The sequence below is a fragment of the Dendrobates tinctorius genome, unplaced genomic scaffold (assembly GCF_039654945.1).
Source record: "Dendrobates tinctorius isolate UK_male_01 unplaced genomic scaffold, ASM3965494v1 ptg000111l, whole genome shotgun sequence".
Lineage (NCBI taxonomy): Eukaryota > Metazoa > Chordata > Amphibia > Anura > Dendrobatidae > Dendrobates > Dendrobates tinctorius.
The window spans coordinates 30,420,876-30,445,591 of NW_027361779.1; the positions used below are offsets into that span (position 1 = coordinate 30,420,876).

At 43.7% G+C, this 24,716-nt stretch overlaps 1 protein-coding gene across 3 annotated transcripts; it reads right to left on the reverse strand.

The window, feature by feature from the left end:
• Nucleotides 1-745: 745 nt before the first annotated feature.
• Nucleotides 746-8,699, reverse strand: LOC141100882 (uncharacterized). Of its 3 annotated transcripts, none has more exons than XM_073589610.1 (7): nucleotides 8,633-8,699; nucleotides 8,200-8,271; nucleotides 7,375-7,461; nucleotides 5,994-6,076; nucleotides 3,536-4,055; nucleotides 2,600-2,698; nucleotides 746-1,221 (listed from the first exon to the last, which is right to left on the reverse strand). In XM_073589610.1, exons 2-7 carry the CDS (start codon nucleotides 8,263-8,265, stop codon nucleotides 1,105-1,107), a joined length of 972 nt encoding a protein of 323 aa, XP_073445711.1. In that variant the 5' UTR covers nucleotides 8,266-8,271; nucleotides 8,633-8,699; the 3' UTR covers nucleotides 746-1,104. The 3 variants fall into 3 exon arrangements, with proteins under 3 accessions (XP_073445711.1, XP_073445713.1, XP_073445710.1); XM_073589612.1 differs by having other exon boundaries at nucleotides 8,645-8,669; XM_073589609.1 differs by lacking the exon at nucleotides 8,633-8,699 and adding an exon at nucleotides 8,488-8,540.
• Between the last annotated feature and the right edge of the window lie 16,017 nt (nucleotides 8,700-24,716).

Here is a 24,716-nt window from a genome sequence, read left to right on the forward strand (position 1 = left end):
TAAGAGGGAGACTGATTAGAAGAGAGTTAAAATAGTCGAGAATGAATAAGAGAAACAGTAAGAGATTTTGCGGAGTCAAAAGTAAAGGTTGAATTCTAGAAATGTTTGAGGTGCAGATAACAAGAGCGAGCCAGTGATCATATGTGGGGGACAAAGGAAAGCTCATAGTCAAGCATGACCCCAAGACAGCAGGCATGTTGCTGGGGAGTAATAGTGGAACCACACATGGAAATGGCAATGTCAGGTATAGGTACATTACTAGAGGAAGGAAACACATGGTGTTCAATCATTGATAGGTTCAGTTTCAGATCTAGTGAGGACATGATGTTAGACACAGCATTTAGACAATTGCTGGTGTTTTCTAGAAAGGCTGGCGTGATGTCAGGAGAAGAAGCATATAATTGGGTGTCATCAGCATAGAGATGGTACTGGAAACCAAATCTACTGATTGTTTGTACACTGCCCCTATTGGTCAAAGAGAAGAGGAGGGGGCCTAGGACTGATCCTTGAGGAACCCCAACAGTAAGAGGAAGATGAGAGGAGGAGCCAGCAAGAGATACAGTAAAGGAGCGGTCAGAGAGATAGGAGGAGAATCAGGAGAGAACAGTGTCCTTGAGGCCAATGGACCTGAGTATAGTGAGGAGGAGCTGATGATCCACAGTGTCGAATGCTGCAGAGAGATCCAAGAGAATTAGCATGGAGTAATGACCATTTGATTTAGCTGTTACTAGATTAGAGATATAAATACCAAAAACATTTTGCTTTTATTAAAACCATAGCAAAGAGAATACAGCCATCTTTAAATTTCTACATTTAAGTTTTATACACAGTGAGTGTTTTACAAAAAGTTGTAAACGTGCAAAAGTGCAACATCATTAAAGTGTTATAGAGTGCAACATTGTTATCATGTGATAAGTGATTACTGTAATTTCATTCACACAAGTCTAGAAAACTGATAGTTGTGACAATTCTACAAATGAAAGCCTAATACAGTGGGGAACAATTGTGAAACATACGTGCTTGTTTACAAGTGTCACTGGCCATTTTTTTCTCCTGCTTTCATCCACATACAATTAAAACCAGAGGTGGGAAGGTGAGGAGAGTTTATCCAGTCCTTTCATTTATCAGTCCATGCTGTAGAAAATCTTTGCCCTGCCACATGCTTCTTATTTTCTCCACAGATGGGGTAGAAGAGATATGCTGCTTTTCAAGTCTAGTATTCTGAAAAAGACAACGTATATTTTGGTTACATTTTAGTGGATTTTCAGTTTAAGGCCAAGTTCACACGTGGTGTTTTTTTCGCGTTTCCGTGGCAGTCTTAACTGCGCGATTTTGCCGCGAAAACTAAGCATCCCATGCATTCCTATGGGATTCCGCAATGCTGTGCTAATGCTGCGGTTTTTACCGCGGCGGAATCGCTTTGTGGTAAAAAACGCAGCATGCTCATTTTGCGGAATCGCGGCGATCCCGCACCCATAGGAATGCATTGTTCTGCTTACTTTCCGCATGTGGCTGTGCACACCATGCGAAAAGTAACCAGAACAACTGCGGATGGTACCCACGGTCTGGAGGAGAGGAGACTGTCCTCCGGGCACCATATACCTGTAAAAAAAAAAAAAAAAAAATAGAATTTAAAAATAAAATATTGTTATTCTCACCTTCCGACATCCCGCGCAGCCTTCCCGCCTCTCTCCACGCTCCCAGTAATCCTTTGCGAAAATGCCCGCGATGACGTCCGTTCTCGCGGGATCGTGAAGTCTCGGTCATTCGCGCGACGTCATCGCGAGATGTCGCGATCCCGCGAGAACTGACGTCATCGCGGGCATTTTCGCAAAGGATTACTGGGAACGCCTGCGCGGGACATCGGAAGGTAAGAATAACACCATTTTTTATTTTTTTTTTTTACATTTTATCTTTTACTACTGATGCTGCATAGGCGGCCTCAGTAGTAAAAAGTTGGTCACACTTGTCAAACACTGTTTGACGAGTGTGACCAACCTGTCAGTTCTCCAAGCGATGCTACAGATCGCTTGGAGAACGCTTGCATTTTGCAAGCTAATTACGCTTGCAAAATGCTAGTTTTTCCGTGGGAAAATCGCGGGAATTTAAAATGCGATTTTCCCGCAGACTGGAATTCCGGAATTCTCGCGGTAATTTCCGCGAGAGTTCCGGTACGTGTGCACTTAGCCTAAGGGTTTGTCATATGCCAGTGGAAGAAATCCACCCCAGTCATCTGTAGAATCATGACACCAATTCCAGTTTCTACTTCCTACAGTTGTACATTTAGATGCTCAAACAGGACAGCACATGAGGGGAGAACACAGCAGACAAGGGGATAGCACATGGGGTAGACAGGGCAAAGAAGAGAGCACAGATGGGAGAAGTCAGCAAATGGGTAAAGAGAGTGAATAGGGGGGTGAGCACATGGGAGGGAGAGGTTCTCAACACTGCAAAGCCTGCCCCCATTGTGACATTACCACCCTCCATCTAGTACATTATATAATATAACAGCCAGTTTACAAGTATAGAGGTGCCATTTGTAATTCATATGTGCATTATGGCATGGTTGCATTTGCTACTGAAATTAGAAGATGTGGACCTTCTGAGGATGGGCTTCTCCAGTGACATTAAATACAGAGATGAGGTCAGAGCAGAGATTCTCTACACCTTGCCAAGCCAAACGTTCAAGTTCTTCCTCCTGTAAAAAAAATAAAAATAATTATACATCTAATATATAAAGCTCAAGTGTGTATGCATGTCCGGGATTGGCATCCGCACCGTCGCAGCTACAGCCACAAAATTTTGCAGTCACACGTCTGGACCCCGAGAGTGTCCTAGGCCATGTTGTGAGTTGAAATTTTAACCCTGCGTGCTCCAATTCACCAAATTTTGCCCCTAGCTACATAATGGGGAAAGAGTGTGTATCAAGCCCCACCCCTCATTATGATGTCATAATGGTTGCCATGGAGATGCTGATGTCATCATAGGTTGCAAGCCCTGCTGCTCATTATGATGTCATAATGGTTGACTATGGGATGGAGGATATGCATGATGGGTATATGGGCATGGGATGGCGATTATAATTTGCTATAACTAACCAGTGTTACTATGCCCGGGCAGTACCAGGCTCTTCAGCTAGTATATATAAAACAGGATGTTAGTTCTTCGTGTGAGCCATGTCTACATACTTTAAGATTTGTACTAAGGTTATGCATCACCTCTTGTTTTGTGGCAGAATTCCCCAACATGCCTTAAGCCCCCCCATTAATCCAGCATAGGGCACCTGTATGCACAGCAGCCTATTGGCTACATATCCCATGTAAGTGAACAGAGCTTACATCCTGCCCCCCCCCTAACTACGCATAAGTGACAAGCGAACCACAAGTAACACTGACTTAAACCTTTTGCTTGCAAAGTGAGTTACAATAATGACAGCGAGAACTTGTTCACATTAAGTTTAAAAGGAGGCAAACTAAGTTATGAACACCACAATCCGTCACAATTGTGGTTTTCTTGCATTATCACACATACTCACATGTGGATCTACATACTCAGGGATTCTTGATAAATGGAGATCGTAACTGTCCCAGGGAATACTCTCCATTACATCCAAATGAGCCGATCCATGGCTGAAAGAGGTAGAGAAAGACTCCATCTGGGAATTATCCAGAGTCTTTTCTTTACTTGTGGTTAGTGGCTCTTCAGCAGTTTGCACACCACAGTTAACCTCTCGCTCTCTCATGGTGTAGCTCAGCCCCGAGCTGACTTTAACAAAAGAAAGGAAGGTCTCTTCTATAAAGTGAGAATCAACAGCTTGAAATGGTGGTGAAGATTGTATATAGAAAATCCATGGAAGTTCCAACCACAGGCTGATTGGGCAAGCTAAATAGCAGAAGGGTTCCGGGTCCTTAAAGTGTTCAGAATCTAATTGATCATTCACTTTACAATCTTGTACACCCAAGTCATCTAGTATAGGCAAATTCATTGTCTCCAGCTCATCCTCAGATACATTTTCAACTACTGATGGATCTTGACAGAGGTCTGCTTCAGCAATCCTGAAACAAATTGCAGAGTTAAAGTTGTACAGCAAGATACCTTGTTTCAGTGTGTTTTGAATGAACATAAATGAAACTTATGGGGACTTGTCAGATTATTCCAATTGTGGTTCAGGCAGCATATAAGCTTAGCTGCACAGTTACAGCCAGTTATTGTCCTCTGAAATACAATGCCACGTGGCTCCTGGCCAGTTTCTTCCTGCCCAACGCAATTGCCATGTCTATGTGTGTACATACTGAAAGACCTGATCACCTGGATCTGTGAGGGAGAAGCTGGCCAGATCCCATGCCTGACTGATCACATCTCTCCCTATAGTCCCTGGATGCCTTTTCAAGCAGTTCTCTAAAATGCTGCAGTGCAAAGAGAAATATAACTGGCTGCAAACATGGTGAGATGCTGGTCCATGCGGCATGAGTAGTGATAAGATACTTTTAATACATCAAGTATGGTCATCTGAAGGCAGTTTCAGTGCAAAATACCATAAGTACCTTACACCAAGCCATGCAGGGAACACATGAGCATCATGTTCGCAGTGCTATCACGATGTCTAGTCACCTGGATTGCCTGCAGACCAATTCAGCGTGGAGAACATTACTACTTACAGAACGACACTCAGATTAGAGTCTTGTCACCAAGTTAAAAAAAAAGCTGCACTGTTTGTACTGTAGAATGCCAACCCCATGATGGAAACTTAAAAGACCTATTATAGTTGATGGGGGTCTAATGGTCCCACTGGCATCTGGAACAGCTGAACTGACAGGGTTAAGATCCTTGCCAAGTTATTTTTGACTAATTGAAGGTCATGCCCCTTTTTTTCCCCCCACATAATCTTGGCTGGCATTTGATTCAAAAGGATGTCAGGCAGCAAAGGGGGGGGGGAGATTGCGCTTTAGGGCTACAAGTGGAGAGGACTCTGGAGAATTGGCAAGACTTTAGGGGCCTACTTTGAAATCTAGCCCTTCATGTCATTTAATGGTTGCCAATCAGCTATTTACAAACACGTGCAGAACAGTATTCATTTACTGGCTGTTCATGCACACAGAACAGTTCTGTGCATGTTGAATGTGATAGCAGCATTTTCCTCCCTTCCCCAGTTGCCTGCTGTAATGTGCTGCCAAGATGATTTTTAAGCCATTTGAAATCACCTGACAAGGTATCATTTCCTTCATTGAGTGGGCAATTGCTGACCAGTTAGACTGGAATACACATCCCTATAAACAGCCACTCCCCAGTTGCAATGTCTAAATGGGCCATAATTTAGTGGCCATTTCCTATACAGCTTAGTAGTGCACACCATATTCACTGTACTGTTGACCTGCATTTCAGCCATTTAGAAAGGCAAAGTTACAGAACTTGCAGGAAGTGACTTGTGCCAGAGCTGAATTATGGTCCTAGTCCAGCCATCTCATCTGATGCAGAGACAAAGGCTGGCTTAGCTGGTGAAAGAGCCAGCTCTAGTTAAGCACCTTACTGAAATTCTGGTGAAGTCAATATGGAAAAGCTACTGGGAAAGTGGATTGACACTGAAATATCAGTCCTCTGCAGTATTTCAGCAAGCTTCATCCCCTTTTCATTTGAAGCATCTAGTTAGACAATTTCCTTTAATATAAACTTCACATATGAAGTGCATAATATGGCCGAAGCACTAGACCAATAGGAAAGCAAATGTTAGCAGTGTTGGATCCTGTCTCCGCTATTGCAGAAGGAACACTCAGGGGCGGACATGCTGCCGATGCAGCTGTGCACCCTACACCATGTTAGATTTCCTGCACAGGGCCTCTGCAGTCTGTTTCCACCCCTGGGAACACTATAGGCCATCACTTGTATCTTCTGTATAGACCCACTAGCTCTGCTGCCACTAGCCTTTAATACACAGTTGACAAGTTGTAACCCAGTCTGGTTTAACTACTTTTCATTATACAGAAGTTTACACATACCTGTCTGAAGACAAGGGTGGGTGCAAAGCATCAGCAATTTCCACGTTCTTCCCACAATATGTGTGATCAAAGTCTTCCATACTCTAAACAAAGATACACATCTTTTCAAAACAGTGTTGATATTATGGGTACAAGGTGCAGTTCATAGGGGGATCTGTCACCCCATTTTAGCCCTATCAGGGGCTCATCTATAACATTGTGTAATGCTGTAGATAAGCCCCTGAAAGATAAGAAAAAAATAAAGTTAGATTAGAGTTAGATTATGCTCACCCTGGCATTCGGTCTGGTGCCTACCATCTTCATACGATGATGTCCTCCTCCTTGCTTCTCCCTCGGCTCCTGCACATGCGTACTTTATCTGCAGTGTTGAGGGCAGAGCAGATTACTGCAGTGCGCAGGCGCCGGACCTCTGACCTTTCCTGGCGCCTGCGCACTACAGTACTTTACTCTGCCCTCAACAGGGCAGATAAAGTACACCTGTGCACTAGCTGAGGGAGAAGCAAGGCAGAGGACATCATATGAAGATGGGAGGCACTGGAGTGGACCACGACACCCACCGTGGTGAGAAGAAACACGCTAGATTATTATCTTTCAGGTTTCATCAGGAGCTTATCTACAGCATTACAGAATGCTGTAGATAAGCCCCTGATGGTGGTGGCCCCATCTTATGGGGCAAAAATGGGGTGACAGATTCCCTTTAAACAAGTCCTTCCCCCTCTTCACTGTAAGAGGGTCAAAGCACAGCCATTCAGATATATGGTTAGATGACATTACAGCATGTTCCCCTTGTGCAATTTTGCATGCTTCCTCCATCTACAGATTTGATAGTAACATCCTGAAGTACTTGTGGGACAAGAATTATGGTAATATTGCGTGGCTTTTCCCTTTGCCACTAAGAGCCATGTCTTGGGGAGGAGAGGAGATGATTGAACCAGGTTTTAGAATATTCATTGTCCAAGGCTGAATTCTGTTGCAGTTTACCAAGGCATAAGCAGATCCAAAAAAGTAGAATGCTACATCGTTGCATTGTCAGGCTAGGATATGCAGCAGCAAGTGGAGTATTCCCATACTGACACATTACTGCAGATCACTGGATATGTCATTTTTATAATGGCCGGCCCCTAATCCTGGGAATCAGATAGATGCAGTGCTTTGCCCCATTCATGGATCATGCCATCATCCTTGTGTAGGACATCTGGCCACAACCAGTTTGCTACCACTTCATAATATAGCTATAGACCTTGGAGCGCATTGCTACAGTCGTGTATGAAGCTTAGACCAGAAGTCACAGGCCCATGACTTAAATTGTTTTTTTGCCCATTAAGTACAGCAAGTTTATAACCTCAGAGTTATATACTACTAGCATTTAACCCAATCTTACCCATTCATAGTACAGATGACCTGAACTGGAGTAGGATGCAGCATCAACGTAACTGAAGAGCTCAACTGCAGTGTTCAGTAGGACACACTATTGAAAAGTAAAAAGTTTTAGTACATAAAAGATTCAGGTTAGTACACACCTTTTCAATAGATCTATACTTTAGGTATAAAAGAGGAGTGTACAGCTATAACATTGAATGGTATTGGTGGAACTAGTTTCCTATAAATCAGTATGGACAGTCTTGTTGTGTAGGTCCTGTTATATTTGGTTAGAGCATTGCTTTAAAGGGCACCCGTCACCATGAAGATGCAGTCCTATCTACAGATATGTTAGAGCAGGGGGAGGTGAGCAGACATTGGTTTGAGAGAAGATTTAGCATAACTTTATCATCTATTCCACAGCTTTCTGAAAATACAGCTACATCTCATTATACAGATGTGACAAAGAAGAAGAGACCTGCAATTCTAAGTGATGGAAAGATTTGGCCATAAACCAAGGTAAAGCCTGACATAACACATTAGTGTGAACCACGTTGTAAAGTAATCATGCACCAAGCTGTGGCATACAGGACACAAGCACAGTGTGCACACACACCAGATTCCCACCTGCCTCAGTAGGGCGTATGGAGAGAGCAGTCTTTGGGCCAATTACTGACAGCTGAAACAGCCCCATGTCAGATCAGTGACATTTGAAAGATCCCTTCTAAGTAGTCAAGTCCTACTTGATGTAGGCACGAGAAACAAGCCAATATACACTAGAGAAAGCAGAAATAAGGACTACTAAGCCAAGAATAAGACCAGATACAGGGCCATAGAGCCACATTACCTTTAGGAGCTGGTTCCTTGAGGAGAGCCTTATCTTCTTCACTAAGGAGTTCAATAGGCTCGCCATAGTCACCTGAGCAGACAACACAAAATTACTAGCACCAGCAGTAGATTAATGGCCAACACAACCAAGCAAAAGCAGTCATGAATTCACATTCATAGGGGCTCAAAACTACAGCAGGAAAGTTATTTCTCAGGCACCTTACCATTGTGCCACAAAGGGAACCTTCACAGAATAAGTCAGTGTAAGGGATCAGTTTTTTTGTTTTAATTTTATAGTTTTAGTTACCCTATAGTCCAGAGATACCCTGCTCAACATGGAACTTGGTGCCACAGTGCAGCCCCAACTACAGCCATATACCCCAATTACCATACATGCACACCATAGTGAGGCTACCACTTCCCCAAAGCATACTCCAGCACCCCCAAATTACCTGCTTCCTCACCTATCCAGGAACTGTGTTCTGACCATTTTGTACCTGCCACCTGGACCCTGTAATCACAGCTCAATAATATAACCCAGGTGCCTGCAGGTGGGAAACAAGTGTGCGGCCACTTGTTGTGTTTGCATCAATTAGGCTAGGTTCACATTAGCGTCTGAGACCGCAGTGTATCAGCCGCATGCGCAAAAGCATGCAAAATGCATGTTTACGCAGCGGTTTTTATGCGCATCATCTTAAGCATGACGGAAAAAAATATGCTGCGTGTGCATGCGTTTGTATGCGTTTTTGCATGCTTTTGCATTGTTTATGCGCATGCATTCGATATGACACCAGACAAAAATGGGTGTGTCTCATGGGCTTTCTATATGTATTTTGAATAACGCATGCGTATCGAACGCATGCATATGCATGTCCTTACGTACCAATGTGTTCCCATAGACCGTAATGCGTTTTTTACACACTCATCCGCATTTGACGCCTAAAAAATGCACCGCGAAACGACGCCTGCGTATGCAAAAGCATGCGAACGCACGTCCGTGCGTACACCATTTTAAATACATGCGGATCAAACGCTGCACACACAAACGATATTGTGAAACCGGCCTAACATAGCAGGCGGCTAAGGTTCAATTCCCACTATGAGGTTTGGTGCTGCATATCTTTGCTGTGAGAAAAATGCAGTATCTTACAGGTTCAGCAAAGTGGAAAGGCTATATGTAGAAATCTCATGCCCATTATTTCATTTTTACTTTTTCTTGTAGCTACACAGAGTTTTATATGCAGATTCCCCCCATACAATTGCATTAGGCTATGTGCACACGTAGTGAAAGGTGCTGCGGATTTTTCCGCGCGGATTTGGAAAAATCCACAGGTAAATCCGCAGGTCAAAAGACCTGCGGTTTACCTGCGTATTAGCACCTCTACAATGGAGAAGGTGTGAAACCGCTGTGGATTCCGCACAAAGAATTAATATGCTGCGGATTTGAACCCGCAGCAAATCTGCGCGGAAAAATCCGCAGCATGTGCACTACCTTTATCATTTTACCATTGAAAACAATGGTACTGTACAACGCACCTAAATCAGCTGCGGATCCGCAGGGCCTGAAACGTTGCGGATCCGCAGCAGAATATGCAATGTGTGCACATAGCCTAAGATGTGGAAAATGTGCTGGTAAAAAACGGATATCCTTTTTTTAAATAAGCACCCGCTGTGTAAACATATTAAAATGCATGTAATCTGCACATGACTGTATGAATAAAGTTTTGTCAATGACAAATACCAAGTATCAAAAACAAAGCAGATTTAATTAAAACATGACATGTCAAAAACACAATAAAAATGCAATGGAAAAAAATGCAAATAATCTAATATACATAGTAAGTGCAGAATTGCTGCAAAAATCTGCCACATCAATTACTCAGCAAATACTCATCGTGGGACCTTAGTCTGAAGGTACTGTCACACTTAGGCTAGTTTCACACTAGCGTTTAAACGACGCGCGCACGGCGCCGCTAAGCCACGCCCCCTGCCAGCTCCCTGCCCGCCCCTTCCTGTTATCGCCTCCTCCGAGCGCAGAGGGCTGCATGCGTTATGGCCGTGCGCAACTATGAATATAGCGTGCGCTGCGCATTTTTGGAGGTGCGCCGAACGCAGCATGTTGCATTTTGGCGAGCACGGCGCACATTCAAAAATGCGCAGCGCACGCTATATTCATAGTTGCGCACGGCCTGCGCACCCTATGCTAAAGATAGGGTGCGCATAACGCATGCAGCCCTCTGCGCTCGGAGGAGGCGATAACAGGAAGGGGCGGGCAGGGGGCGTGGCTTAGCGGCGCCGTGCGCGCGTCATTTAAACGCTAGTGTGAAACTAGCCTTAGCGATGTACCAGCGATCCCGACCAGCGATATGACCCGGTCAGGATCGCTGGTACATCGCTAAGTGGTCGCTAGTGAGCTGCCACACAGGCAGATCTCACCAGCGACATCGCAGGGGTCGGGGGTCGCTACTTACCTGTCAGATGAGGTGATCCTGATGTCCTCCCGCCCGCGTCCACGCTCGTCTCTCCACAGGAAGTGCCGCAGGAAGCTGACGACAAGAAACAGTCCAGCCTGTTCTCGCGCGATCAGCGATAAGCAGCGGGGGAGCCGGTCATAAGTAAGTATCACACACAACGATATCGCTAGCAATATCACTATAACATCACAAGTTATAGCGATATTGCTAGCGATATCGCTTAGTGTGACAGGCCCTTTAGGGCTCTTTCAGATGTCCATTCATTTTTTCACAGAAAGCACTTGTACATATGACAGTCTAGGGGGCTGATGACATGTTCGATTTGTTCCTCGGACCAAAATCAAAATTACCGAAACGTGTCCGTTATTGATCCAAGTTTCAGATCAACATCGGCAAAGCCTGTTCTATTTTTGCACTAACATAGAAGTATGAGGGCTTGTTTTTCAGGGACATGTACTTTTGAATTATACCATTTGTTTTACCATATACAGTGAGTGAGAATGCCAAAGAACTCCAATTAAGGAGAAAAGATTTTAAAAAAATGTAATTCCGCCATTGTTTTTCATAGTTAACTTTTGTGTACAAATGATTGGTATCACGATTCTCCAGGTCAGTATGATTTTGGAAATACCCAACATGTACAATAGTTTTTAACTATTTTATTTGCTTGAAAAAAATCTGAATTTGTAAAAAAATAATAAAGAAATAAAAATGTTGTTTGTGTTGCCATTTTTTCAATATTCATAACTTTTGTTTTTTCATATTACCTTAAATGGTGATGTGTGGGGGCTTGTTTTTTGGCGTGGCGAGCTGGTGTTTGGGGCTTATACTATGTTTAGATTGCTTCTTATTGCATTTTTTTGTGTTATTAGGAGACTGAAAAACAATTCTGATGTTTTGATTTTTTTTCCAGTTTACGTTTACCGATCGGCATAATTAATGTTATATTTTGATAGGGCGAGCTTTTCTGAATGTTGTGATAACAAATATGTATTTTTTGCTTGCATTTCTTTACTGTTAGCAGGGAATAGAGCGTGATTACAATTTTATATTTATTTTTCTGCTTTTAATATCAATCCTGGGCTCCTTTGATTGCTTTTACTATATACCGCAATACCACAAAAATGTTTACTTTATTTGTTAGTCCTCTTAAGGGACTTGAACCTGCAATCATCTGATCACTTCTACTATATACACAATGCCACAGCATTTCTGCATTTGTAAAAAACATTGTTTTCTATGACACTCATTCGCAGAGGAGATCACATGATGGACATGGGGACTTTCAACCAACCCTAGCTGTCATAACAACCCATCAGTTCCTTGTGACCGCATCACAGGGAAGCTGATGGCCTCCTGAACTAGTGTCCCAGTCATGATAGCACTGTCAGCAATTTACCATGGCATTAAAAGAGTTAAAACCAGCAATCAGTGGGCACGCCAATTGCTGCTGTTTGAGGCAGATGCCAACTACATATTTTAGCCGGCACCAGCCCTGTGTGGCGCGAGCTCTGCTTCTGTGCCCGCTTCCAAGTCACTGACATGCTTCATGATAAATACAATGTGTCCGTAAAGTCATGGCGCACTTTTGACCAGTCACTGGAAAGCAACAAAAAGCGATAGAAATGTGAAATCTCCTCCAAATAAAAGAAAAACTTTCCCAGTTTCATACATATTCAGTGCAGTTTGATGTGGGATCCATTTGTTGCCCTACACACATCCAAACGATAGTGAAGTTCTTGCCACACACGGGTAAGGACGTCTGGTGTAACAGAGTGACTAACGTCTGTGATTCTCTGTTTTAAGTGATTAATGTTGTTGATGTGTTCAATGTACACATGTTGCTGCACATAACCCCAAAAGTAAAAGTCTAAGGCCGTCAGAGCCGGGGATCGTGGTAAACTGGTATACTTTCCTGTGACGGGACAAAAGTGCACCATGACTTTATGGACACACTGTATAGCTGTAGTTGGGAGTGCAGTGAAGGCATAATGCTATGGTAGAGTTTTTTGTTTCCCAGTGATTCTCAGATTGTTTTCTCATAACAAATTGTACTTTATGTTAGTAGTGAATTTAGGGTGATATGTTTTGCGTCTATTTGTGAAAATATCAGAATTCCGTCGAAAATTTTTTTAAACAATTTGCAATTTTCAATCTTTATATCCTTAAACCGATTAGTCATGCTGCAAAAAAAAAAAAAAATAAATTACATGTCCCATATGTCTACTTTACATCTGCATCATTTTCACATGTCATTTTATTAGGATGTCAGAAGGGTTAAAAGTTTTGTAACTATTTTTTATTTTTTTCAAGAAATTACAAAAGCTGTTTCTTTAGGGGTTTATATATTGGAATCTCCACAAATGTGATACCATTTTGAAAAACTACATCCCTCAAATACTTCAAAACTGCTGTCAGGACATTTGTTAACCCTTCAGGTGCTACCCAGGAATTAATGGAAAGTCTAATGAAAAAAAAATTGTATTTTTTACTCTAAAACGTTTAGCCCCAATTTTTTCACTTTTAGGGCTCATACCCAGTTGCGAGCAAAAAACGGTCTGTTTTCTGGATGGAAAAAACGGACCGATTCTATGCGAGTGTCCTGCGAGTGTAATGCGATTTCAGTGCGATTTTTCCATATGACATGCGTATGACATCCGTAGTCAATGTGAATTTAGCATGAGGTTTTACATAGAGCAGTTCTCTCCATGTAAAAACTCATGTTAAAATAGCATTGTAAAAAGCAAACTGTACGCATCGTTTATAAAAGAATCTTCAAAACACACACACATATATATATATATTTGAGAGAGGCATAGATAGCAGAATTTGTCAGCTTTTATAAAATAATTGCAAAAGCTGACAAGATAGGAGACATGATTTACATACAGTAAGCCATTTTATTTCATTTAGTTTTTTATATGTACATATATACACATAGAGAACATACATATATATACACACATGTCAGTGACACACACACACACATATATATATACAGTATATATATATCTAATATAATATATATATACATAATATATATAACATATAATATGTATATATATGATATATATAATATATCTAGTTACAAACTATACATATAATATATATGATATATTATATATTTAATATATTAATATATTATATATATACTTTTCATACATATAATATAAATATAATAAAAATATAATATATATCTATAATCTATATATATATAATTGTCTTATCATGTCTGTCTGTAAACGAAATCCTGCGTCGCTGATTGGTCGTGGCAGTTAGGCCGTGACCAATCAGTGACAGTCGCTTAGTCGTCGCGGCAACACGGCCGCATCGCTTATTGCACAGGCACATTACAGCCGTTAAAGGCATCACTGCTGCGTTGCTCATTACACAGGCACAGTCCTGTACATATACAATACATTAGGTAAGAGCAGAACAGTGACTGCAGCTCTGGGTGTAACAGGAGTATATAGGTAACAGAAGAACAGTGACTGCAGATCTGGGTGTAACTGGAGTACAATACATTAGGTAACAGTAGAACAGTGACTGCAGCTCTGGGTGTAACTTGCGTACAATACATTAGGTAAGAGCAGAAAAGTGACTGCAGCTCTGGGTGTAACTGGAGTACAATACATTAGGTAAGATCTGAACAGTGACTGCAGCTCTGGCTGTAACTGGACTATAATACATTAGGTAAAAGCAGAACAGTGACTGCAGCTCTGGGAGTAACTGGAGTACAATACATTAGGTAACAGCAGAACAGTGACTGCAGATCTGGGTGTAACTGGAGTAGAATACATTAGGTAACAGCAGAACAGTGACTGCAGCTCTGGGTGTAACTGGAGTACACTACATTAGGTAACAGCAGAACAGAGACTGCAGCTCTGGGTGTAACAGGAGTACATTAGGTAACAGCAGAACAGTGACTGCAGATCTGGGTGTAACTGGAGTACACTACATTAGGTAACAGCAGAACAATGACTGCAGCTCTGGGTGTAACAGGAGTACATTAGGTAACAGGAGAACAGTGACTGCAGATCTGGGTGTAACTGGAGTACAATACATTAGGTAACAGCCGAACAGTGACTGCAGCTCTGGGTGTAACTTGAGTATAATACATTAGGTAAGAGCAGAATGGTGACTGCAGCTCTGGGTGTAACTGGACTACAATACATTAGGTAACAGCAGAACAGTGACTGCAGCTCTGGGTGTAACTGGAGTACAATACATTAGGTAACAGCAGAACAGTGACTGCAGCTCTGGCTGTAACTGGAGTACAATACATTAGGTAACAGCAGAACAGTTATAGCAGCTCCGGGTGTAACAGGAGTATAATACACTAGATGGTGGCCCAATTTAATCGCATCGGGTATTTTAGAGTCTCTGTTAAAATAAAAAATAGTTATATGCTCACCTTCCGACGGCCCCCGGACTCTGTCCCTCTTCTCACCACGCGCCTGGCATCTTCCGGTTCCAGCGAGAATGGCCGAAGATGACGTCACTCTTGCGAGACCGCGACGTCATCAGCGGTGTTTCGGGCAAATCCGAAACACCGCTGATGACGTCGCACTCTCGCAAGAGTGACATCATTACTGGAATTGGAAGCTGCCGGGAGCGTGGAGAGGAGAGAAAGAGTCCGGGGGCCGTCGGAAGGTGAGTATATAATTTTTTTATTTTAACAGAGACTCTAGAATACCCGATGCGATAGAATCGGGCCACCATCTAGTACAGGGGTCCCCAACCGCCGGTCCGCGGCCCAGCACCGGGCCGCAGCAGTGCCCTTGCCGGTCCGCGGACACAAGGGGAGCCAGGGGCGGTCAGTGGCGTAGCGGGGGAGGGGCGGGGGCGGCGCGCAGCAGCTCTTAGCGGCGGGCAGGGAGCGATCAAGCAGCTCCGCTGCCTGCAAGAGGGAATAGCAGGAGCGGAGCTGCAAGGACCCGTCCAGCTTCCTGCCCGGCGCCTGCGCTTCCTGTCTCTGACTGACACAGAGAGGAGAGTGCGGCCACTGCTGTGTCAGAGCGAGGAAGCGCGGGCGGCGGGCAGGTGAGAGGAGAGAGGTGGTGTCTGTGTGTGTATATGTATGTCTGTGTGTGTGTGTGTGTGTGTGTGTAGCCTGGCCCTGGAGGAGATGGGGACATGAGGAGAAGGCCATGAGGGGAGTGATGGGGTGAAGGCAATGATGGGGAGAGGGGAGTGATGGGGTGAAGGCAATGATGGGGAGAGGGGAGTGATGGGGTGAAGGCAGTGATGTAGAGACAGCAGTGATGGGGTGAAGGCAGTGATGGGGAGACAGCAGTGATGGGGTGAAGGCAATGATGTAGAGACAGCAGTGATGGGGTGAAGGCAATGATGGAGAGAGGGGAGTGATGGGGTGAAGGCAATGATGTAGAGACAGCAGTGATGGGGTGAAGGCAGTGATGGGGAGACAGCAGTGATGGGGTGAAGGCAATGATGGGGAGAGGGGAGTGATGGGGTGAAGGCAATGATGTAGAGACAGCAGTGATGGGGTGAAGGCAGTGATGGGGAGACAGCAGTGATGGGGTGAAGGCAATGATGGGGAGAGGGGAGTGATGGGGTGAAGGCAATGATGTAGAGACAGCAGTGATGGGGTGAAGGCAGTGATGTAGAGACAGCAGTGATGGGGTGAAGGCAATGATGGAGAGAGGGGAGTGATGGGGTGAAGGCAATGATGTAGAGACAGCAGTGATGGGGTGAAGGCAGTGATGGGGAGACAGCAGTGATGGGGTGAAGGCAATGATGGGGTGAAGGCAATGATGTAGAGACAGCAGTGATGGGGTGAAGGCAATGATGGAGAGACAGCAGTGATGGGGTGAAGGCAATGATGGGGAGAGGGGAGTGATGGGGTGAAGGCAATGATGGAGAGATGGCAGTGATGGGGTGAAGGCAATGATGGGGAGAGATGGCAGTGATGGGGTGAAGGCAATGATGGGGAGAAGGGAGTGATGGGGTGAAGGCAATGATGGGGAGAAGGGAGTGATGGGGTGAAGGCAATGATGGGGAGAGGGGAGTGATGGGGTGAAGGCAGTGATGGAGAGAGGGGAGTGATGGGGTGAAGGCAATGATGTAGAGACAGCAGTGATGGGGTGAAGGCAGTGATGGGGAGACAGCAGTGATGGGGTGAAGGCAATGATGGGGAGAGGGGAGTGATGGGGTGAAGGCAATGATGTAGAGACAGCAGTGATGGGGTGAAGGCAATGATGGAGAGAGGGGAGTGATGGGGTGAAGGCAATGATGTAGAGAAAGCAGTGATGGGGTGAAGGCAGTGATGGGGAGACAGCAGTGATGGGGTGAAGGCAATGATGGGGTGAAGGCAATGATGTAGAGACAGCAGTGATGGGGTGAAGGCAGTGATGGGGAGACAGCAGTGATGGGGTGAAGGCAATGATGGGGAGAGGGGAGTGATGGGGTGAAGGCAATGATGTAGAGACAGCAGTGATGGGGTGAAGGCAGTGATGGGGAGACAGCAGTGATGGGGTGAAGGCAATGATGGGGAGAGGGGAGTGATGGGGTGAAGGCAATGATGTAGAGACAGCAGTGATGGGGTGAAGGCAGTGATGTAGAGACAGCAGTGATGGGGTGAAGGCAATGATGGAGAGAGGGGAGTGATGGGGTGAAGGCAATGATGTAGAGACAGCAGTGATGGGGTGAAGGCAGTGATGGGGAGACAGCAGTGATGGGGTGAAGGCAATGATGGGGTGAAGGCAATGATGTAGAGACAGCAGTGATGGGGTGAAGGCAATGATGGAGAGACAGCAGTGATGGGGTGAAGGCAATGATGGGGAGAGGGGAGTGATGGGGTGAAGGCAATGATGGAGAGATGGCAGTGATGGGGTGAAGGCAATGATGGGGAGAGATGGCAGTGATGGGGTGAAGGCAATGATGGGGAGAAGGGAGTGATGGGGTGAAGGCAATGATGGGGAGAAGGGAGTGATGGGGTGAAGGCAATGATGGAGAGACGGCAGTGATGGGGTGAAGGCAATGATGGGGAGAAGGGAGTGATGGGGTGAAGGCAATGATGGGGAGAGGGGAGTGATGGGGTGAAGGGAGTGATGGGGTGAAGGCAATGATGGGGAGAGGGGAGTGATGGGGTGAAGGCAATGATGGGGAGAAGGCAATGATGGGGAGACAGCAGTGATGGGGTGAAGGCAATGATGGGGAGAGGGGAGTGATGGGGTGAAGGCAATGATGGGGAGAGGGGAGTGATGGGGTGAAGGCAGTGATGGAGAGAGGGGAGTGATGGGGTGAAGGCAATGATGTAGAGACAGCAGTGATGGGGTGAAGGCAGTGATGGGGAGACAGCAGTGATGGGGTGAAGGCAATGATGGGGAGAGGGGAGTGATGGGGTGAAGGCAATGATGTAGAGACAGCAGTGATGGGGTGAAGGCAATGATGGAGAGAGGGGAGTGATGGGGTGAAGGCAATGATGTAGAGACAGCAGTGATGGGGTGAAGGCAGTGATGGGGAGACAGCAGTGATGGGGTGAAGGCAATGATGGGGTGAAGGCAATGATGTAGAGACAGCAGTGATGGGGTGAAGGCAGTGATGGGGAGACAGCAGTGATGGGGTGAAGGCAATGATGGGGAGAGGGGAGTGATGGGGTGAAGGCAATGATGTAGAGACAGCAGTGATGGGGTGAAGGCAATGATGGAGAGAGGGGAGTGATGGGATGAAGGCAATGATGTAGAGACAGCAGTGATGGGGTGAAGGCAGTGATGGGGAGACAGCAGTGATGGGGTGAAGGCAATGATGGGGTGAAGGCAATGATGTAGAGACAGCAGTGATGGGGTGAAGGCAATGATGGAGAGACAGCAGTGATGGGGTGAAGGCAATGATGGGGAGAGGGGAATGATGGGGTGAAGGCAATGATGGAGAGATGGCAGTGATGGGGTGAAGGCAATGATGGGGAGAGATGGCAGTGATGGGGTGAAGGCAATGATGGGGAGAAGGGAGTGATGGGGTGAAGGCAATGATGGGGAGAAGGGAGTGATGGGGTGAAGGCAATGATGGGGAGAAGGGAGTGATGGGGTGAAGGCAATGATGGAGAGAGGGGAGTGATGGGGTGAAGGCAATGATGGGGAGAGGGGAGTGATGGGGTGAAGACAATGATGGGGAGACAGCAGTGATGGGGTGAAGGCAATGATGGGGAGAAGGGAGTGATGGGGTGAAGGCAATGATGGGGAGAAGGGGGTGATGGAGCACTTATTCAAAACCTATGGTGAGTTGAGTCACATTATAAATGTTATTTAATTATAAGTATGCACTGCTACACTACAACCGTGTCCATAGCCCCGCCCCCTTATGACCAAAGCCCCGCCCCTGCCACACCTCCATCCCCGCCCTGCCGGACCATGGAAGAATGGTCTTGCTTGAAACCGGTCCCCGGTGCAAAAAAGGTTGGGGACCACTGATCTAGTACATATATATATGTATATATATATATATATATATAAATAGACATGTTAGTGACAAATACAATTATTCTAGTGTTGGTTCTAAATTGTGGACATGTATTTATTTAATAAATGATTATTTCAAGGAACAAAATGGTGTGGGGTCCCCCTATTATTTATAGACAGCAACACTATACTACGGTAATTGTATTTGTCACTAACATATATATATATATATATAATATATATATATATATACATTTTATATGTATAGATTACAGTACATAATATACATACATATCATATATAAGATATATATATATATATATATATAGTTATATTGCACAGTAAGATTGAACAAAAGGCGCTAATTCAATTGTCGGCTTTTGTAAACTCATTCTAAAACCCAACATGAAATGACACATGGTTTACATACAGTAAACCATTTAATTTCATGTATTTTTTATATGTCTCTGACTAATAATTAGATTAGGGTTTGTGCGTAAAATTTGGGACGTCTAGGTGTTAAATTAAGGGGAATTAACCCTTGAATTTAAGAGCTACAGCTCACAAATTTTAAACACATACACTACTAACATTTTTAGTCAGGGAGATATAAAAAAAATAGGGATATGTAATGGTTTACTGTATGTAAACCATGTCTCATATCCTGTCGGGTTCTGAAATGATTTGACAGAAGCTGGCAAATGAATTACCGGCTTTTGTTCTATCATACTGTGCCAAATAAATAAATAAATATATATATATATTGTGTATATATAATAAAATATAATTATATATATCTAAAATATAATTATATATATAATATACATACATATGATATATAAAGGATATATAATATATATATATATATATATATACAGAGAGAGAGAGATGTCATTGACAAATACAATCAGTATAGTGTTGCTGTCTCTAAATTATAGGGGGACCCCACACCATTTTGTTCCTTGAAAAAATCATTTATTAATTAAATACATGTCCATAATTTAGAAACAACACTAGACTAATTGTATTTTTCACTAACATAATATATTAGATATATATATTATATGTATATATACTGTATATATCTATGTCTTCAATATAATATATATATATTATTTTATGTATATATATGTATATTTATTCTATATATTTATATATATATATATTTATATATATATATATATATATATATTATGGCTATATATATATTATATATAGTACATATAAAATATATATATTATTTTATGTGTATATATATATATATGTATATTTATTCTATATATTTATATATATATATATTATGGCTATATATATATTATATATAGTACATATAGAATATATATATTATTTTATGTATATATATATATATATATATATGTATATTTATTCTATATATTTATATATATATATATATATTATGGCTATATATATATTATATATAGTACATATAAAATATATATATTATTTTATGTGTATATATATTTACATACAGTACAGACCAAAAGTTTGGACACACCTTCTAATTCAGAGTTTTCTTTATTTTCATGACTATGAAAATTGTAGATTCACGCTGAAGGCATCAAAACTATGAATTAACACATGTGGAATTACATAATTAACAAAAAAGTGTGAAACAACTGAATATTTAGGTTCTTCAAAGCAGCCACCTTTTACTTTGATTACTGCTTTGCACAGTATGGTTTTCACTTCACAGGTGTGCCCTGTCAGGTTTAATAAGTGGGATTTCTTGCCTTCTAAATGGGGTTGGGACCATCAGTTGTGTTGTGCAGAAGTCTGGTGGATACACAGCTGATAGTCCTACTGAATAGACTGTTAGAATTTGTATTATGGCAAAAAAAGGAGATAAGTAAAGAAAAACGAGTGGCCATCATTACTTTAAGAAATGAAGGTCAGTCAGTCCAAAAAATTGGGAAAACTTTGAAAGTGTCACCAAATGCAGTGGCAAAAACCATCAAGTGCTACAAAGAAACTGGTTTACATGAGGACCACCCCAGGAAAGGAAGACCAAGAGTCACCTCTGCTGCGGAGGATAAGTTCATCCGAGTCACCAGCCTCAGAAATCGCAGGTTAACAGCAGCTCAGATTAGAGACCAGGTCAATGCCACACAGAGTTCTAGCAGCAGACACATCTCTACAACAACTGTTAAGAGGAGACTTTGTGCAGCAGGCCTTCCTGGTAAAATAGCTGCTAGGAAACCACTGCTAAGGACAGGCAACAAGCAGAAGAGTCTTGTTTGGGCTAAAGAACACAATGAATGTGCATTAGACCAGTGGAAATCTGTGCTTTGGTCTAATGAGTCCAAATTTGAAATCTTTGGTTCCAACCACCGTGTCTTTGTGCGACGTAGAAAACGTGAACGGATGGACTCTACATGCCTGGTTCCCACCGTGAAGCATGGAGGAGGTGTGATGGTGTGGGGGTGCTTTGCTGGTGACACTGTCACCTATACTATTTGTATGCATGTAGTATAACTTTTGTATTAGAACATGTTGTTAGGCGTCGGATTTCTGCGTTTACTCCGCAGGGATCCAGACCCCCACATTCTGCAGTCTCCTGCTGTTTATCTACTGCAGAGGAGATTGCCTTGCAGCAAATCTCTCCTGAGGCTAAGTCCTTCTGTCCTCCTACTGAGCATGCTCATGGGACGATCTCCCATTGGAGATCGGGAGTCATGTGCTCAGGTCCCGCTCCAGATCTCATTGGTCCATCTCACAGATCTGGAAGCTTGCGGAAGGTCCCGGCTGCTATAAAAGGCGCACATGGCTGTTCCGCCATGCGCTAGTATAGACTTACTTGCTGCTGTGTGTATGAGGACGGATGTATGATTCTGGTGAATGACTCACTAAAAAACCCCTTCCCTCTGATACGTATGTGGTTAGGGACTGAGTTAGAATCAGCGCCAGCGCTCCTCTGCTGCAACATCCACAGCGGCTAGCGTCCGACATTGCGCTTGCGCCTTCGCCTTGTCGTTTAGCGGCAGTGTCCACGCCGCGTTGCAGTAGCAGCCCCTTTGCGTCCACAGCTGCGACGCTCCGCACACAGAAGGTCTAGACGGACATAGTGCCGCTGTCTTGGGCTACTTCTGTGACCTGATACCGTGTGTGCCTTTTTACTGAGCACTGTGACCTCAACAGGCTCAGTCTTTTGTGTTTGTACTTATTTGGCATCTCTGTGAATTAACTGAGATTGCTCTGCGCACCTGGGTGAAGTTTAACCCTGTGCGCATTTCCGCCATATTGCTCCTGCCACCACTTAGCAGCGGTTATATCACCTACTGCACGGTGGACCCCGAGCGGCGAACGCACTTTATTATTATTTTTATTTAGCGCATTCCGCCGTTCCTAACACATGTCAGTGTGATTTTGCTGTATAGCCGCATATGAATTATCGGCTTATCTTATCAGAGCTACCGGACTACTACCACTAATATCCCACATCATCCCATCAGCAAGAGCTACCGGACTACTACCACTAATATTCCATGTCATCCCATCAGCCAGAGCCACTGGACTACTACCCCTAATATCCAACATCATCCCGTCAGCTTGGAGTCAGAATCAGAGCGCTGAGTGGAACGGTCCTAACTTCCATACCAGGGATCCCTTTAAGAGAGACTGGAATCAGAACCAGAGCGCTGAGTGGATTTGCCGTGACTTGCATACCAATGATTCCTTTAATAGAAGCCTGGGGTCGGAATCAGAGCGTTGAGGGATTTGCCCTAACTTCCATACAGGAGATCCCTTTAAGAGAGCCTGGGGTCAGAACCAAAGCGCTGGATGGATTTGCCCTGACTTCCATACCGGAGATCCCTTTAAGAAAGGCCTGGGGTCAGTACCAAAGCGCAGGGTGGATTTGCCCTCACTTCCATACCGGGGATCCCTTTAAGAGAGACTGGGATCAGAACCAGAGTGCTGAGTGGATTTGCCGTGACTTGCATACCAATGATCCCTTTAATAGAACCCTGGGGTCTGAATCAGAGCATTGAGGGTTTTGCCTTAACTTCCATACAGGAGATCCCTTTAAGAGAGCCTGGGGTCAGAACCAAAGCGCTGGATGGATTTTCCCTGATTTCCATACCGGAGATCCCTTTAAGAAAGGCCTGGGGTCAGTACCAAAGCGCAGAGTGGATTTGCCCTAACTTCCATATCAATGATCCCTTTAAGAGACCCTTGGGTCAGAACCACAGAGCTGAGTGGAACGGTCCTAACTTCCATACCAGGGATCCTTTTAAGAAAGGACTGGGGTCAAAACCAAAGCCCTGGATGGATTTGCTCTGACTTCCATACCAATGATCCCTTTAAGAGGGAAGATGTGCCTACGGGATGGAGGATGGGTGATGGGGATATGGGCAGGGAGGGGGGGATCCATTTCTGTCATGTGCTCTCTGCTCCTTTCAGGGGGGCAGACAATGGCTGGGAGCTTATGTTCCCATGGATGCTAGATTTCTCCCACCATGTCAGTGTCTGCTGAGGTGTTGTCAAGTGGGAAAACTTGCTCATAGCAACCAATCACAGCTCAGCTTCTTTTAAATAGCTCTGGTGAAATAAGAGATGCTTAGTGATTGGTTGCAAGGAAAACTGTTGCTCATAGCAACCAATCACAGCTCAGCTTCTTTTGAACAGCTCTGGTAAAATGAAAGATGCTTGGTGATTGGTTGGTGATACACACACACACACACACATACATTCACTTTTATATATAGAGAAGATATATATGTGTATGTGTGTGTGTTTTGAAGAATATTTTGTTTGAAAACGATGTGTAAAGGACTGCTGTATGTAAAAGCTCATGTTAAAATGTCATTGCATACGCATTTCATACGGATGTTACGTTTGAAAATTGCACAGAAATCGCATGACACTCGTCCGCTTTTTTTTCTACGGGTCCTACAGCATTGTGTGCGCGAAACGGCCATCGTCCAGTACTTTTTCACTCCATGTTCACCTGTTTTATGTAAAATCCTTAAAGGACATTAGAGGACGTTGAGTGGCATTGACACTTTTTCTTTTCTGAGGATTATGGACATTGGCTTTTGCATTCCTTGTGGCTAGGCACCTGTATGTCCTGATCCGGTATCACACTGAAAATCCAGGAACATTGCAGCAGTGCTAGTCTGTTTCTTCTGGCACATGCATTCTTGATAACATTATTTTCTGTCTGGAATAAATAACATGCCAGTTTTTATAAATCAGGTTGTTGCGGATGGAGTTATACCAGTTATGTGTCGTCTTATTTTTCTTTGTTTTAGCAGAAATTCTGCATTTTTAGTGTCAAAACAGCTTTATGTGATTTTTTTGTGTTTTTTCTTTTAAACAAACACAAAGCATTGCAGTTGCGCAAGTCACTCGCAGAGATAGTCTGGGTCTGCAAGGACCCAGCAGCGATGCCAGCAGATACCTTACAATACACTACATAGCCAGCGAAATAGAAGGCAGAAGTGGTAATGACTTCTGCTTTCTCCCCTACCCCAGGTCCTTTCTGTTGGAGATGGAACCTGCTCGATACCAGGACCTTTAAGCCCCGTATAAAGGCTTATTTTTTTTGCGTGAAACGATGTGTTTTTCTCAAGTGTTTTCTGGTATGAACCATTGTTTAATTTTTATTCCAATTTTTAGAAGGAGAA